This window comes from Ixodes scapularis, unplaced genomic scaffold (genome assembly GCF_016920785.2).
Source record: "Ixodes scapularis isolate PalLabHiFi unplaced genomic scaffold, ASM1692078v2 ptg000320l_1___fragment_1__unscaffolded, whole genome shotgun sequence".
In the NCBI taxonomy this organism is placed as follows: Eukaryota; Metazoa; Arthropoda; class Arachnida; order Ixodida; family Ixodidae; genus Ixodes; species Ixodes scapularis.
The window spans coordinates 14110-31158 of NW_024609961.1; the positions used below are offsets into that span (position 1 = coordinate 14110).

The 17049-nt window shown below is 48.0% G+C and overlaps 1 protein-coding gene across 1 annotated transcript; it reads right to left on the reverse strand.

The window, feature by feature from the left end:
• Positions 1–1047: 1047 nt before the first annotated feature.
• Positions 1048–16907, reverse strand: LOC8043635 (sodium/calcium exchanger regulatory protein 1). Its single transcript, XM_002400261.4, has 4 exons — positions 16611–16907; positions 9612–9784; positions 3419–3517; positions 1048–1528 (listed from the first exon to the last, which is right to left on the reverse strand). The coding sequence occupies exons 1-4, from the start codon at positions 16681–16683 to the stop codon at positions 1475–1477; spliced, it is 399 nt and encodes a 132-aa protein (XP_002400305.1). The 5' UTR covers positions 16684–16907; the 3' UTR covers positions 1048–1474.
• Between the last annotated feature and the right edge of the window lie 142 nt (positions 16908–17049).

A 17049-nucleotide genomic window follows, 5' to 3' on the forward strand; every position in this document is an offset into this window, starting at 1 on the left:
TCAGTACATTTAGTAAACCTAGCAACGTTCCATGCATCAGTTATGTTTCATACATCAGCTATGCTCGTAACCTGCCGGGGCCCGAGGAAGGCCTTCAGTATTTCGAAAAATTACATAAATAAAAATAAACTGCCTGAAGCGGCTAGTCAACACTTGGCAGAAGTAAGGAAACTGGAAGTTGAGGACGGCTGTGTAGAGTGGAACTCTGGGACCTTCACTAGGTTTTTGGCTAGAAAATGTAGCCTGTAATGTTGGGAGAATAAAAACTAGTAGCGACTTTCACTTTCAGGTTATAACACATGAGGGGCATATAGGGATCGGCGTCACGTGACACATTTTCCCGCTAAATTTAGCGGAGAAACTGAATGGTTGTATGTCACGTGATGTCGATTTCTCCAGGTAAATGTAGGGGGAACTGGGTTGGTTTCTGGGCCACGTTATTCCCCCGATATTTAGCGGGTAAATGAATTTGAGCATAAGTCACGCAGTCAATTTCCCCAAGGCGTGGATCACGTGACGCCACTTTTCCCGCTAAATTTAGCGGGAAATGACCAGATGGATGAACGGACAAACTACGTTCAATGGCATTTCATGCTTTAAAAAATGATCATTGTAGGTGGCTTCAGGTATGCAGGAGACTGGACCATAAGTACGTGCGGCTATGTGGCAGGGATTCTACACGGGAGGGCAATCGTGTGTACCAACGTAAGCCTGTGTCCTTTCAGGCCTACAACACCCCAAGGATACTCTCACCATGTACCCAACGACTCAAAGACGACCCTCCCAGCCGATAAATCTGCTCGCTATGCTAGATGACCGCAATATGAAAGACACGTTCAAATTTAGTCTGAGCAGAGGCACAAAAACTTCCATTTCGCAGCAGTTTTAATTAAAGCTCTTGCTAGGGCAACCCAGGTCCCACTAGACCACTTCTGTCCCTTCAATCACAGTGAACACAACATGTGAATCGCTTAGAAATCCCAGTTAACGGAAGTTCACACTGACACACCAACTGCATCAGTACCCAAGGGAAATAAAGCCAGCCAGTGGCAGTATCAAAAGATAAACTTTATTGAATCAGAAGGATAAAACTTTTCACCAATGATACCTCCTATAGAAACAAACATTTCAAACTTGTTATCCGCAGATAATGGAAGAATAACTGTAGGTAACATGCAGGGAAGACGAGGTACGAGCCACGGATGGGGCTACACAGATGTCAAAGTCCCACATACAAAATAAACAAAAATTGGGAAAAAAAAAAACCAGATCGTGTTTTTTTTTGTTTTTTTTTTAAGATCAAAGAAATGAACATGGGAACTGACTGACAGTGGAGTCACTCTGGCCGTTTGCCTTAGTGGCCAAGCCTCCTTTTGGCCCCCCCCCCCCCCCTCCCTACCCCTCCACGCTGAGAACAGAAGGCATCCTAGGGACAGGTTCCCTTGACTTGTTGCAGACTTCCCTAGAAGTGGGCCTATTCATCTCGCTGGTACTTGCGAATAGCCACGACGTCGTTCAACTTGCAAGTCTACAAAGAGGAAAAGGCACCACCCTAGTTCAATTTCATGTGCACAACATGCAGCAAAGGCACAGCAGAGAGTGCAGATGAAGATTTAAAACAAGACAGATCCCTTGCCACACGCGAAATTTATGAAACACACACTGAAGATATTGTATTTAGTCCTTGTAACTAGTTTAATTTAAAAACTCGATACGTGACCAGTCTCCTAGAATTGCCTAAACAGAATTAAAACTCCGACATCAGTCTTCCGCTGTCAAAGTTTCAAAAGCTTCCAATATAGTTGTTATGGACTTCCATTTTATTAACATTTGCTTGAAAATTATCACTACAAATTGCAAAAAATCTGGAGCCTTCTAACAGTGCATGTTTAAGCGGCTACCCTATGCACCAAACGTGTTTTTTCGATCAGGCATGTTACTTTACGTTGGCAACAACGTGCTTGAAATCAAACAGTGGAGTGAAAATGTCAATTTCTGGAGACCTCTGAAAGCTTAGAAACCAAAACAAATGAAAAAATTATATCTCATGTTAAAGCAAAACTACAAGCGACATTTCTGGCAAAAAAATTAAGTCGCAAGTTTTCCCAGAATTGAATGCTGGGAACTCCAGTGATAGTATTGTTAAAAAATGATTGACTGGGCAAACAAGGCTAGGTGTTAATTCCACACAAACAAGGACCCATGAACAATGGTATCGCAGGCACGAGTGCCGAGTAGATTTAAGTAGCCATTGTAAATTTACCACCAGTCCCGAACTTGGGGTCTTTCGATAGATCAGCAGACCCTTCAATGCTATCTAACGATAACTCCACTAAGCTATCATTACAGTCCTGCAAACAAGCAAGGTGGCAGGTGCTAAAGGTACCCAGATATAAAACTACACAGGAACCCACTCCACATATAGAAACCCTCCCAGTCTTCTTGAACAAACAGTCTGTCGCAATCAGGGCAAAGAGATCAAATAAAAGGGACGGTGGAGACACTGGAATGTGCCCATAAGCCGGATTCCAGGAAAACAGAATGCTCCAAAACCTCAAGGACATCAAGTCGTCAATTCCAGACAAAGCTTATCTCCGAAAGCAGGCATCTCTCGAAGCAGCCTGCTATCTTGATGGTTTCTGGAGAGCTATTACAAGTCACTGCAGTATCTCCCGGAGTATCATCTGGAGGACTGCCATGGAGTCCACACTTTCGACATGTGCTTGTAGAAGTGGGGTTGGTCCCTGAAAGCACTTGAGGTCCCCACTTCAACCAACCCCTCGAGAAGTTTAAACGTTGTGGGAACAGTGTGACCGTCCGTCACTCACTCTAGTCAAATCTATCGATCGGGTTTCCCAAGCCTGTATACACTTGTCAATGTGTTAAGGCCAAGATAAAAAGGTCGACCTAACATATAACTTGACTAAAAAAAATAAGCAAAAAATACACAGAAACATAGGCAGGCAGATATATATCTAATGCATTTCCAGAGTACCCTAGAGTGCTGTGGGAGGTCTAGGTACAGCTCTTCTGAAAGTGTTCCGTCCAGAGTGATCAGCCAACCCAGCCTTCCACCTTCAAACCCTACTTGGGGAAGATTCTGGTGATGTCATACACCTCCGTGCTTGCAATACCACTGCACAAGGCTAGCGAGATCACAGCTCATTACTCTCACAATCATTGCATACGAATACAGAAAGTAGATTTCCAAGACAATTTTCAAATGTTTGTTTCACTTTTTGGCCCAATCATTTTCTTTCTACAATTTGCTCTTCATCATATGGTTCCCTGCAAGGATATCGTATGCGAGACATTGAGCAGTAACCAGAAACCCCTGCTATGATAACCGAGGCAACAGACATTCAACGCATGCCACATTCTGGAACTCGAGCGAAGCAGGACCCGCAGAGACACCTACCACTTTGAGCTGTCCGTTGTCCAACTCGCGGACAATGGTGACTTCCTTGTCACCAAACTGCTTCTGCACCAACTTGTCACCGTCGAGGGTACACAGTGACTGGAGAAGGGATAAGAAATTAAATTAAATTCCACGCCAATACTACAGCCACAAGTTTTTAAAAGCATCTAGTACTATGAAAAGAGACCAAGAGAGCCAACATGGGAAAGGGCACCACAAACATCGTGTGTACCACTGCAGAGAACTACTGCACCATATCTAGGCCGACTCGACGTCCCGTTTTAGAGGTTCATTTTTGCCATCCAGCAATTTTGTCCGATAATGCCTAATGTCCCGTTTTCGTGGGAACATGCACATTTGCTAAATCGGTACTTGCGAGTGGAAGGAAACTGAACTAAGGTGTACTCGTTACAAAGATAATGTTATAGAAATAAACATACTATGAAAATGGTACCCCCCCCATCGAGCACAATTTTTTTTTTTACTTTTTCTGAGGTTACATTTGTGAACATGCCTTATTTGCATGAACACTTTGGTTCTAAAAAAAAGAATTTAAAAAAAAACTCTCCTGAAATGATAGTTGCTGGGCATTTCTTTACTCCTCCAATCAGAACATGGGATCGGAGGGAAGTCAAAATGAATCAACAGCACATCACGAAAGTTAGATTTTGTGTGCAAGAAATTAATTTTTCCCAGGGGAAACCATGATTTCTGAATACTTCAACAAACAAGAAATATGAAAAAAAAAAAGAACGAGCACACAGAAATACGTTGTCAGTTGCCCTTTGAGGTTGACAAAGCACTGACTAAGCTTTCTGAAAAGCCCCTATTCTTGGAAACAGCCAACAAAATGCTCCCATCAGCGACACTCCGATAGGGGCTATCGGCAGCGCGACTATGTGCACCGCCACACAGACCGCTGCCGCGAACAGAGCCTCCCTTTCGCCGATAGACATCCTGGAGATCGGTTCCCCCTGCACTTAGTACTCCCCACACACAATCGCAGACAGACTCCACGCGTGACGGCTCAAAGATCGCCAGAGATAGGATGTCAATTGTCCTCCGGGCCAGGAAGAGAGGCTCTGCTTCGAGAGGTGTCTTCAATGACGGAATTCTTCAGAAAGAGCCGTTGCACGTCCCCTCTGCGTGTCTCGCTTACACTTTCTCGGCAGATATCTCGCCCTAGGGTTTATCGGGCCTCCCATTCAAAGGCACACTTGAACCGATTCCGGCAGGCAGCCCCCCACCTCCCCCCCCCTCCTCCTTCCTTCCTCCCTCCCCTCCCCTCCCCCCCCCCCCCCCATTCATACCCCACTTAGGATAGCTTCTGGTGATCCCAAAAACCGTAGTAAAACACTCTACTTTCTTTCTTTCTTTCTTTCTTTATTGGTTTTCCATTTCATACAGAATGGAGGAGGCCGAGGAAAAAAGCTACAAACGCAGCTTGTGGGGCCCTCGGCCCCCTTTAAATGATGGCAGCATTGGACTCACAAAACACTCACACACAGTAACAAAACACTTCCTGGTCAATCAGATTCACTCATTCGATACAGCTCCACACATTAGTATACAGTTGCAATTTAACATGATTAGGTCGGGTAAGGAACACAAAACAATTCTAGGAAATAGCTCGTTTTCATCTCAGGCAGTTCTAAGGGCACCGGTATCAGAAAATGAACATAAAAGATATCTCAGTTCAGAAGGGGTTATAGAGGATATATCGGTGCCAGCCTCCTCAAATGAATTTAGTAGTCGAGGCAAAGTATTCCTAAGCATTTGGTCACCATAATTTGTCCGAGAACGAGCAACTATCCATGGTTCTGGAGTTTGTGTTTTATGCAAAGGTTGCCTTTTTTCTAAGTTTCCTATTTCTAAGAGTGTAGAGGTATTTTTCCTAATGCTATAATAAAAATCTCGCATAAGCCTCCTTCGGTATATGTCATGAACTTTTGGAATGTTATATTTCTTGAAAAGGTAGTCAGTATGTTCGGTGTATGAGACATTGGCAATAACGCGTATCATTCTCTTTTGCATTAAGTGTAATTTATGGAGGTTAGATTCTGTTGTTGTGCCCCATACAAGATGGCAATAGTTAATATGAGATACAAATAGCGTATTGTAGATTAATAATTTAACTGATTCCGGAAGAATATACCCATTTCGATTCAGTATACCAGCTATTTGACTAAGTTTGACTAGTACAAAGTTAACATGCTCGTCCCATTGCATGTTACTGGAGAAGTACGTGCCAAGCACTTTTATAGTGTCCAAAACTTCTGGCGGAGCGCTACAGATTTCGGCTTTCTATGTGGCGAATTCTTGTGTACGTTTTTAAAATCGGTTATATGGTGTCAAAAACGCACACGCCGCCAATGCAAAAAAGCATTGTTTCTTTTTAATCCAACAACCATATGTTGCAATAACTACTTTGCACGGCATATGGCCTATGACCCTATGCGATAAACCTCGCTTTATTTGTCCAAGTGCAGCAAAACCGAAAACACAATTCCCTCTATAACAATCTAGTGCTTCGCGCGAAAACGATTTGGGGATAAGAGCATCCGTTTACCAAACTCGTATTGATAGGCAGCTTTTAACGCAATTCTTCCTTCTTGCGTGGATTATTTTCACGAAACGAACTCATTTATTTAGCGGATTAGATATAGAGTCCACACTGCCCGAACGAGGCTCCCATATCAGACAGATAATCCCTCCCGGTGATTACAACCGACCACCGAGCCACCGAGCGCAAGCTGCTCCCAGGGAACACGAGAACCCGACGTCGCAACCGGCATCCACCGACAGAGCCCCGGTCGCACAGACTCGTGCAACCCAATCGTGGCTAAATCGTCAAAAGCGCGCCTATATTTAGCGCAGCGGGACGGCGATGGGATGCCGGCGTCATCAGCCCCGACGATCGTTTCCGGCGCCCCGAAGGCCGAACTCATCAGACATACAGACGGATGACGTGGCACGAGGGCGATGCCAATTAATGCCCCTCTCCACCGCAAAGGAGCGTCCGCCTAAACTCTCTTCCTCGTTGCACCGTTCTTCTGACTCTTCGCAGATAAGATAGGAAGGAAGAAAAAAATACCAATGGACGGATTGACAAAACCTTTCTTTTTCCCGTACCGCGTTCGTCTGAAGGCGTCATTGGCTATGTGAATCGTGATCAGACTCTTCGCAGAGCTCGCCGAGAGGCGCGCGCGAAAACCGTCGGCCACCCCATCAATAATCCAGCTGTCATCTCCCGCTTGTTCAAGCGAGCTAGGGAGGACAACTGTCGACAAACGCACGGGTCAGTCGGTCTTTGAACAGCGGACATAGCTCGAAAGAATTTGCAACTTTTAGCGATGAGACTATCGCGGTACACGACAGTCGTGAAGAGACTTCACGATGAACAAAACAAGACCCAAATTACTGTTCAACGTCGATCATCCAGATGACGGTCAGTCAAAAGTTGCAAATGCAGTACGCGCGTTAGTTCGCCGATGTCCGCCAACGACCCGTCGCGATGTCCTCTGCTACCGCGTTTTCGAAATACTTGTAGGCTACGGGTGCAGTGATGCGATTGGCCTAAGCCATTTTGGAGCACCTTTTGGAGCAGCCAAAACAGTGTTTTGGAGCAAAAAAATATGGCGTTTGGAGCAACCAAAAGAGTGTTCTGGAGCAGCAAAAGTGGCTTTTGGGACAGCCAAGACAGTGTTTCGGAGCAGCAAAAGCGGTTTTCGGAACAGATATTCTCAGAAAAAAAAAATGTTTAAAGTGCTGCACAAACGAAGGCTACTTTGCGTTGCGTTGTGTTCAGACGTGACATGCTGTGACGGAACTCGCTGGTTGTGTTTTTAGTGCTGAGACATCCCACAAGCGTACAGTGCTGTAGGAGTTGCCGAGTAATTCCGAAAAATCGCTTGCCACCGTTTTACTGGTTCCCGAGTGCCAGATTTTCGTAAAAAGTAAGCAAACGTAAAGCAGTCAATTGCAAGCGTCCCGGCTGGTGCCTCTGTCGTGCAATCATGTTCGCATGCACGTGAGGGCAACTTCTGCAGGCTTGCAGTTGCGCGTGCTTCGCCGCATGAGCGGAAACAACGGTTGTTCGATCGAAACCGAAACCATGCCACTCCGCTCCGTCGCCGACTGATTTCTAAATTGTATGCAAAATGTTATTCTCGAGCATACGACAAAAAACAGTCCAGTGGCGCGCGCTTGCCAGGCCGGCAAAGTACAAACTAAACACACACACACAAAAAAAAAATGAAAGAATTATGAGTGCATCGATGGAAGACATCGCGATGCTCAATTACGGTACTCATTTTAGTTTCGGTTTTGAAAGGCGACCAATCTTGGTTTTTTGGCGCAAGCTTGGCGCAGATTACCCATATTTTGGCAAAATGTAGCAGGATGTAGCAGGGTTAGCCACTTGGATCAGTTTGGCGCAATTGGCGCAGCAATCACCTCACTGCGGGTGGCGAGAGCGCGTGCCGTAGCTTGGCTGCGAGCATGCACGACGCCCCGTCGATCGTCCGCGGCACTATGCTCGACGTGCAGGAACTGAGCCCTGTACAAGTGGAGCTTCCTTATTTCTTTTTACAAACAAGGACACCCAGTCGCAAATGCACGAAACGTCTGGGGAGGACAAAGGCAACAGCTTCTCAGAAGCAAGCCTACCGTAAACGGAGTGCGTGCTGCATTTGTACCGGAGTTTTAAGCGTTTACTACCGAAATTCTAAGTAAAATATTTCGACATGGAATGAAAGATGCCGTTCACTGCTACAGATTTTTTTTTTTTTTTTTTACAATCTTTGTTTTTTTAACAGAGGCTCTTCCGACAACTCGTCCGACTATCGCTGACCGAATAGATCCGATGAGCGGTCCGCCACACACGTGGCATTGAATGCGCCTGACAGCATAAAGGCCATATTAAGGAAAAACTGCGCACGGCGCACAAACGGGCGAGGCGGCAAGCGATTGTGTCCAGTCGGCTAGGCACGAGTCACTTCCTCACAGCCCGAGCGGAAAACCGCCCGCGACAGACGGCAGGTGGTCAAGCGACGCTCGCAGTTCACTGCTTTGTCTCCGCCCTTGGCTGGCGCGCGGCGCCGCGGAGCTCCACTCCATATTTCATAGAGTTACTTGATATGCTCCGCCATATTTAGTTACCCTACAACAGTGGTTCTCAAATGGAGGCCCGCGGACCCTTTGGGGTCCGCGAAGGCATTCTAGGGGTCCGCGAAGCCCTGCCTCATCAGTCAAGCCCGGCAATAAAAGTTGTCTTTTTTCAGGTCGAGAAGAAATCTTTCAGTTTTCGGGCGAGTTTTCTCGTATGTATTTGTATAATAGAGGACTACTTTACGATAGCCGTCAGTTATACCTATTGATTAAATCATAACCTATACCTTTCTATTCCCCTCACCCCAAACGGGGTCCTCCATCATCTCCGCCAATCGACAAGGGGTCCGCGAAACATCGATGGCTGAGAACCACTGCCCTACAAAGTCCACAGAGTCTAAGGTCCTGGACAAAAGCGACTAGTGCCCGCTCAAAGGCGGAAGTAATTTGTTTACGAACGCCCACAAAGTTCATGACGAGGATGAGAATTTAAGCACCTAATGCTTTACGCTCTTCACTAAACGAGTATTAGAAAGGTAGAGGGAAGAATAAACATGTAGGACGAAGACTACACACCACTTTTATGGGGAAGATGTGGTTGTATCGTCTTCGTCCCACATTTTTATTCTTTCTCCAATCCCGCACCAACACGCTTCTCGATTAGTAGTATCGGAAAGAGAATGATAAAATGGCCAAGCAGTTGCTAGCTCTGAACACGAAGTCGAGACAAGGGTGCATCCATGGGCGTACCAACCGGAGCGGGGGGGAAGGGGGGGGGGGGGCTTGCCCCCCCCCCCCCCGACCTCCCAGTTGTCAGAGTGGGGAGCCAAGGCATTTGTTTTGTCCCCCCCCCCCCTCCCCCCTGAAACAACCGCCACTGGGCACGGCAAACACTGGTTGGCGGCGCCCAAGGACACCATCCCCCGGTTCTGGGAGGGGAGGGGGGGTCTGGTTTGCCCCCCCCCCCCCCCCCCTTTCAAAAACAAGTTGGTATGCCACTGGATGCATCCCTCATCCTCTTCTATGACGAACATTGGGGGCAGAGCCAGATTTTGAAAGATCGCGAATGAAACGTTCCACGCACCTTGACCTTGACACCGTCGATCCTGCCCTCCTCGAACTCCTGGCCCAAGGTGAAAGAAACGTCTGATGTCTTGAGCAGCGTCGAAGTCTTGATGGACCACTTGTCACCGTCGCACTTGAGCTCCACTGAGGGCTTCGACGTCTGGGCCAGCTTGCGCCACGTCAGGCCCACACCTGCACGGAGGAGACGGCAAGAGAAACCTTGAGAACTGGACTACTTTCTACCCTAGTTTGGTATCAATTAATAACAGGAGCGTTTCGGTGACGTCGCGTACCCCCCCCCCCCCCCCCCCCCAAAAAAAAGAGCATGTTTTAGAGCTCAGCTCTTAGGGGCTCGTTTCCAGCCTGAGCGGCGTCGGCGTAACCGGGGGGGGGGGGGGGGGGTCACGTGACCCCCCTCCCCCGAGATCACGTGACCCCCCGGGGTCACGTGACTACCCGCAGGTGACGTGACCCCCCTCAGTATCCTTCCCTACTCCTCCTCAAGAGCTGCGCTCCAATTCGGCGTTACAGGGATTTGTAAAGTGCTTTTTTAACGACGGCGTTTGTAAAAAAAAAAAAAGTATACTACATAACAAAGAATAACAGGACGAAACACAGACGAGTACATTCTTTTTTTATAAGAATGTAACCGTCTGTGCTTAGTCCTCTGTTTTATTCTTTCTGTTATCTAGTATGCATTTCGTTTATTTAGAAGCGAAGGTTTTGGCTCATTGTCTGTACGAGCCAGCGTGCTTGTGTTTGCTACACGACGAACAGTGAATAAAATTCGGACCCAGTTTAACTGCATGGCGCCTTGAACACAATGTGCACACCAAGAAAGCCGAGTCAAATCAGGGTGCCTTTTGAAAAACATCAACCCGAGAAATATGGAGCTCAGATGCGAGAGAAGCATTTATACAGATGCAAGAAATTTCTTCTTCACTAGGTAGTTCGAACAAACAGCCTGCTCGCTGACATTAGTGTTGGTGGCCGCTGCTTGGCGAAAGACTTTGTTGAACGGGAAACGAACAAAAGTTATCTCAAGGGACAGAAAATCAGCCGCCCTCCAAGATCGCAGTGTCACGTTTCGTGCAACAACCACCGCCAGCCGAAGCGCACACAAAGAGAAATGGAGAGAAAATCGGGCCGGACTAACTGAAGATTAGGGATTTCCCCCAACACCTCGCAGCGTACACAAATACCACGAGGGAACTCCGCGGTCGAGGCGCAACTGAAGCGGAAAAGTTTATGAACGTGCGCCTGGTGTTTTTTTGTTTGCTTTTCCCATCTACGCAAGTTGCACAGGCCATTGATACGACAGCCCACGTACACTGCTCCGCACCTGCCTCATAAGAAATCTCTCCAGTCGAACGTGCAGTGCAGCTACATCGATGTAGCGGTGGTAATCGAAGGACGGGCCGCGAGGAGCACGACGTTTCTAAGATGCACAGGGAACACTGAGCCGGAGGTTCGGTTAGAAACACACAAGGAACCCTCTTTAGACGTCGTGTTATCTTAATACAAAATCAAAATGCATTTTCTAACTGCTAGGCGTGCAAGTCTATTAGAGGCCCTGCTGCACTGACAATGCATTCAACTTCTTTTTATCACAATCGCGCGAGGGCTCGTGACCATGTTCGATGCTCGTCCCATCCAGCCCTCTCATGGTTCATGCGTACGATTCAAGTCTCGAAATTCTCAACTTCCCTCCGAGCTTTATCATTTCCCAGTAAACTTCTGCACACGGGTACAGCCTCCCCTCTCGGCTAGCTCCTCGCTGTCGCCCTTACCGGAGGGCGCCGCCCGACATGGCCAACATTGGCAGCACCCATCTTTGCGAATATTTGGTCTCTTGACGATCCGGTCTTTTTTTTGTTTTTTTTTTTTTTTATCGTCAGTAGTGCGGGGCATAAAAAGGAATGAGGACCGATAAAAAGGCACGGTGTTAATTACTTCTGACGGGCGGAGGCGCGGTAGACTGCCCCTCTTTCGTAGTCCGCGAACCAACCCCTCCCCCCCCCCCCCCCCCCTCCCAAACGGCGCTCGTTAGAGAGGGTCCATTCTATGTGGCCAAACCCAGCCTGTTGGGGGGGGTAAAAAGTTGCGTTTAACGAATGGGCTGTTGACGGGAGTGACTTCATCGCTGCTCGCGATCACGAGAGTCTGTATTTAGCACCTTTCTACGTTTATTCCAGCTACGCCACACAGGCTCCAAATCTGACCCGCCGTTCGACAGTAGGATCTCACGTTCCGGCCATTTCCGGCCGAAACGACAGGCCCGACTACACAAGCAAAACAGAAGTGCTCGAGCTACTCGAGCACCCAGCCAGCCACCCGACACCGCCCTCTCGGGGGAAGGGGGCGGCGGCATGCCACCCGTTTATCTTTCAGCCTATCGCACGGCCCGGCCGAAACCAAATCTGGCAAGACAAAAACAAGACTCATCCGCGACCACGAGTTAAGCACGTTGTTATCAGGTTCGAAAACGCGTCATTTCTTGTGCTAAACAAACGCGCGAATGCACACGCACACACGCGAGAAGCTAGTCAGTATACGAGTAGACATATTTACGAATGCTAGAAGACGAGGGGCGTCTGCTACTAAGAACGGAATCCATTTTCTAATTGGACATTAAAAAAAAAAAAAACGCGTATACTTTTTGAGATTGATAAGTGCAAGCTTTAAACTGAACGTTCGGGAATGCATAATTCATTATTTTGCGGTGAAAAAAAAAAAAATCTTTTCCAGACAGTGTGTCTTGATCTACACTGCCGTTGTCAGCACAAGTTGCCTCTAGGGAAGGGGACGCTCTCGGGTTGAAATTCAACGGAACAAAATCTGGAAGTATGTTCTTTAACGACACCAAGGGAGATCTTTTACAGATGCAGAACACAGATATAATGGTAGACAAGTAGAAATATCTGGGTGCGCGGATCAATGAAGGAAAGAAATACCTCGATGAACATGACAGACGTGCAATTAGTAAGAATAAAAGGAATTCGGTTATTATAAAGCGCAGGGCGTTACGGAACTTTAATATATACGATGTGGTGCGGGGAGTATGGAAACGAGTAATGGCACCAGGATTGACCTTTAGTAATGTAGTCATGTGCACGAGTTCTGAAGTTCAGGCGAAATTGGAGATAGGATAAAGGAGCGTTGGCAGGATAGCCCTAAGGGCGCATGGGAACACTCCAAACAAGGGAGTGCAGTGCGGTATGGGCTGGTAATCGTTCGAGAGCAGAGAGGCAGTGAGTACAATAAATTTTGACTAATGACTAACAGACATGGAAGACAAGCGGTGGCCACATAAAATCTATAAATACCTGTATATGAGGAGTCTAAACACCAGATGGGCTAAACGGACCCGAAAGTTTAAGATGAAATTTCTGCAGACGGGCAATGGGGTGGAGCAAACGCGTTCAGTGGAAAATTCAGTTAAAGGAGCGATGCAACAGTTTTTGTACTGTGCACAAATACCGCTGAAAACGGATCCCTAACGTTAATGACCTATGAAACACGCGTTCGTTTTTCACCCCACGCAATAGAAGTCCCAGAAACAAATTAAAGAAAAACGAGCAGCGTTCACCCCCTCAACTCGCAGCCAGAACAAGCGGCCACGTGATCTGGAGCCGATTATATGCCGCCAGTGTTGATCATAGCCACGCGCTGGGGTTGGCAAAGCGCAGGACACGCGCTGAGTTCCAGACATTGTTATGGCTCGGCTGTTGTCGTTGCAGCGATTGGACACGGGTCACAACCCGAAGGCTTCTCGAGCTAGCAATTGTCACGAGCCCACGTCGAGTGCCCACGCAATGCTCGGGTCCAATCTATGAACCGCATTCAAATATCGTCACTTGGGTGTACTGCGATCCCCGAGTTACGTCATCAAATTTTGCAAAGGAGAGATTGAATGAAAATGATCGCTTTTCTCCTTGAAATTACACCGCAACAAAGGAGTTTCTTGGCCAATGGCGTTGCGTGTGAGTATCCTTGAGTCCCAGGTGTGCCAGTAAGCTCGTGTGGAGAGAAAAAAATTCCAATTGAATATCGTTGCACAGCTCCTTTAAGGATGCAGAGAGACAGCTGTCAGAGGCGAAAACGCAGGGGAAATCAGCTGTAACGATTTATAATATGAGTAATGCTATATGCACTCCGGAGTGCAGCTCGGCCGGAAATCGCTATATGCACTGCGTTTGTCTCGTATAAAATGAATGATCACAATGAGTTCTCCAACCGGTGGCATAGCGTAGGGGATAGCGTGTCCGTTTCGTACGCAAGAGAACGCAGGTTCGAATAGCGGTAATCCTACCTTTTTTTTTTTTTTTTTTTTTTTTTTTCTTGAACGTTGTCTTGACGAGGCATTTGGCGATATTTATATTTCTTTTTTTGCGATAAACACTTAAAAAAAAAAAAAGAAAACACCGAGTGTTGTCGACGAAACTTCGCAGATCGGGGACAGCGGGGCTTGGGTTGCCGGCTGGACGCCGCGAAGCGGCGTGTACTGGTTAACTTTTCTAATTAGCAGCCGCATACTGTCGCCGCGAAGCGGCGTGAACGCAGGCGGGGGGCTGTGTTAACGAGCTCCCCAGTGATACACGCGCAGTTCGAAAAAGGGTGGCCCGAGCGGCATGAGCTCTCAGCGTAGTGCATATAGCAATTTCCGTCCAAAGTGCACTACGTAGTGCATATAGCATCGCTCTTATAATATGGTTACAAAAGGAAATAAAAGGTTTATACGATAATTCGAGAGGGAGCGTTCTGCTGTTCGAGGCGAGGACGGGAGTCTAAATAACAAAAATCATGTATAGGTCCAAATTTGAAGACACAGATACAATGTGCGCAATATGTAAGGAGGAGTATGAAACAATTGATACCAAAACTTGAAAGTATAATACAGCGAGGACGAAGACGGGAACAGGACTTTTCATTTAGCAACAACACGGAATGGCACAACGATAAAACCGCCCCCGAACGTTTCAACGTTGTCGTTGGAGGGGGCGGCTTTATCGTTGTGCCATTCCATGTTGTTGCTAAACGAAAGAAGTCCTGTTCCCGTCCTCGTCCTGGCGATCATGTTCATGACCCGGTGATACGTAAAGAAACGCATTGGGGAAACCAGGTTTTAGTTATCGTTTTTTAGGCTAGGTGGTGCAAGCTACCGCCCGCTACAAGGGTACAGCCGTTACCCATCCGTCGGTCCAGCGTTAATCAGAACCGAATGAAAAGCCGCGGTCACACTGTTAATACATCGCACAAAAGACGGCCAGCAGACACTGTCCGAGGTATGTTCCATGTTCACTCCCAAAATTTATGGCTGGTCATGTTTTGGCTGAGCAGCGTAATCTGTGCTCCAAAAAGGAAGCAATCACCAACGTGATCTGCAACGTGGCGATCAGCAGCGCGGCGAACGCGCGTGTTTAGAAGAGACAACGGCGGCAGAAGCAAGTGGGTCCGGTGGGCGGAGTCGCCGAGGGATTTATGACCGAGCCTCGGCGTACGCGAGACAGGTCACAGGTGTTCGCAACGACGAATCGTGACTCGTGGGAAGGACGACAGGCGCCCCCGATCCTGGCGCTCGCTGCTTTTAGAGCACGTTGGGCAGCCAAGTTTTTTCATATATCTTACAAAAGACGCGGTTTCGCTACACGCATGATGACCGAATTATTTGCAGGCGAGCTTCAAGTAGTATGTTCGAAGCATGCTCGATTCACAGAAATGTGCGCTTCCAACATGTCTAGCGCACTTTTGTTTTCTTTTTTTTCCTTTACCCATCTGCATTGCTTGGCGGGTTGCCGTGTGCCCTAATTTGTGATAATAAATCATTTTCACTCTTTTTTTCACGAACAAGAAACAAGCCTCTACGTCAAGACGTCAAACTCAACTTCCAAAAGAATAGAAAAAAGATACGGCGCTTGTAACAGCTGCAAGATACAAAGGCGGAGAACAAAACCAATGCCATACGCTGTCCGGGTCGCACCGAACACAAAATAGCATAAAAAGAAAGCAATTGTGGCAATCAGAGCGAGTTAAGCCGCTATCGTACTGTACGGTCATCTGAAACTTGCGTTGTTACGTTTTAATTTCACGCTGCAGGGCTCCAACGCCAGACGCGTCTCGCCAGTCTGGGGCCTGCCTCGACACACTCCACGGCACTTTCGCCGGTTGCGTGTACGTTTCGAACACGCAATGATGTGGTGAGCAAACCATCGTCAATGGAAAACGCAATTGAAGGGAAGGGCGGAAGGGTCCGCGCGTAATATGACGCAACACGCCAGAGCCCTAGGGCGTACACGAGCATGGCCGTGTACCAAATTTCCCCCTCTCGCCGGAACGCCGGCGAAAGCGATTCCACGCAACATTTCCGCCATTAAACGCACAATACGGAAGGCATGCAACGGTCTCCACTTTCACGCGTGGTTTCTCTCAACCCGTTCTCGCGGTTTGCGTAAGATGCGAGGCTAGCGGTGACCGCATGACACCGCATTGTTGGCGCTTTTGCGGTCCGCGTTTTTGAATGCGCCGGCTCGCATATCGGCACGCAGTCATCGCCGCTGCGGCTCGCTTTTATCGATCCCTTGCGTTTGCCGAAGAAGCCGGCATCGAGACGAGAACTGGAGGTAGCAGTGTGCAGTTTCGGCCAAGTCGTGCCTTCGTCGGGAACCTCAGCCGGTGTCGCGCCCACTGGAACGCGTTCTCGAAGAATGCTCGAGCAAGAAAACGAGCGAGGGATGCCGGCTATTCTGAGATCCGGAGCAGAAACTATTAGTAGCGAACACGCTAACTGGCCTTCTAAACGCGTTCCCTGTTCTGGGTTGTCCCCAATTTGCTCCAAGCCGCCCGAAACATTAAAAAAAAAAAAAAAAAGTAAAGAAGCACGTGAGCTGAGCTGTGAACACGCCGCCGGTGCCGCCCGCCTCGAGAATCAAGTGTAAAGAAAGTAAGAAAATGAAAGTTAGAAGAAACCCGCGTGCTCGTGGAAACTTAGCCCCGACGCTAATGCGGATAGCGCACTCACCGAGTTCCTTGAGGAAATCGTCGAAGTTCTCGCTTTCGGTGAGCTTCCACTTGCCGAGAAGACCAGAGGCCATGGTGGTGGTTTGGAGTGGCGGTGGTGCGAGGAAGAACGAAGGAACACAACTGAGCGAGGCGTGTGAATGGGAGGGAGACGCCGGCAAGTGCTTCCTTTTTGCGTTTTCTTTTGTTCGTTAGTTTTCTTTCTTTGCGCCGACGCGCGCGCCGCCGCTATCCCAGTTATCCGCCGCCGTCGCCGGAAGCCCGTAGAGATACGGGACTGTAGCTCTGCTGTCTCTGCTCTGCAAGAGGCTGTCGCTAGAGGTGCTAGAGGTCCTATGAAGCTTTCCGATATTGTGGCTCCCCCTATCGGAGCTCCTGATTAACGCTGATCACTCGATTCCAGCCGGAGATTTCGCTGGTCCGCTCAAGACGCTGAGGAA

Coding starts and splice junctions, on each gene's coding strand:
- LOC8043635 (XM_002400261.4), bottom strand. CDS start 16,683: ATGGCCTCTGGTCTTCTCGGCAAGTGGAAGCTCACCGAAAGCGAGAAC. Junction 9,785..16,610: donor CGATTTCCTCAAGGAACTCG/GTGAGTGCGCTA, acceptor TCCTCCGTGCAG/GTGTGGGCCTGACGTGGCGC. Junction 3,518..9,611: donor TCGACGGTGTCAAGGTCAAG/GTGCGTGGAACG, acceptor TCCCTTCTCCAG/TCACTGTGTACCCTCGACGG.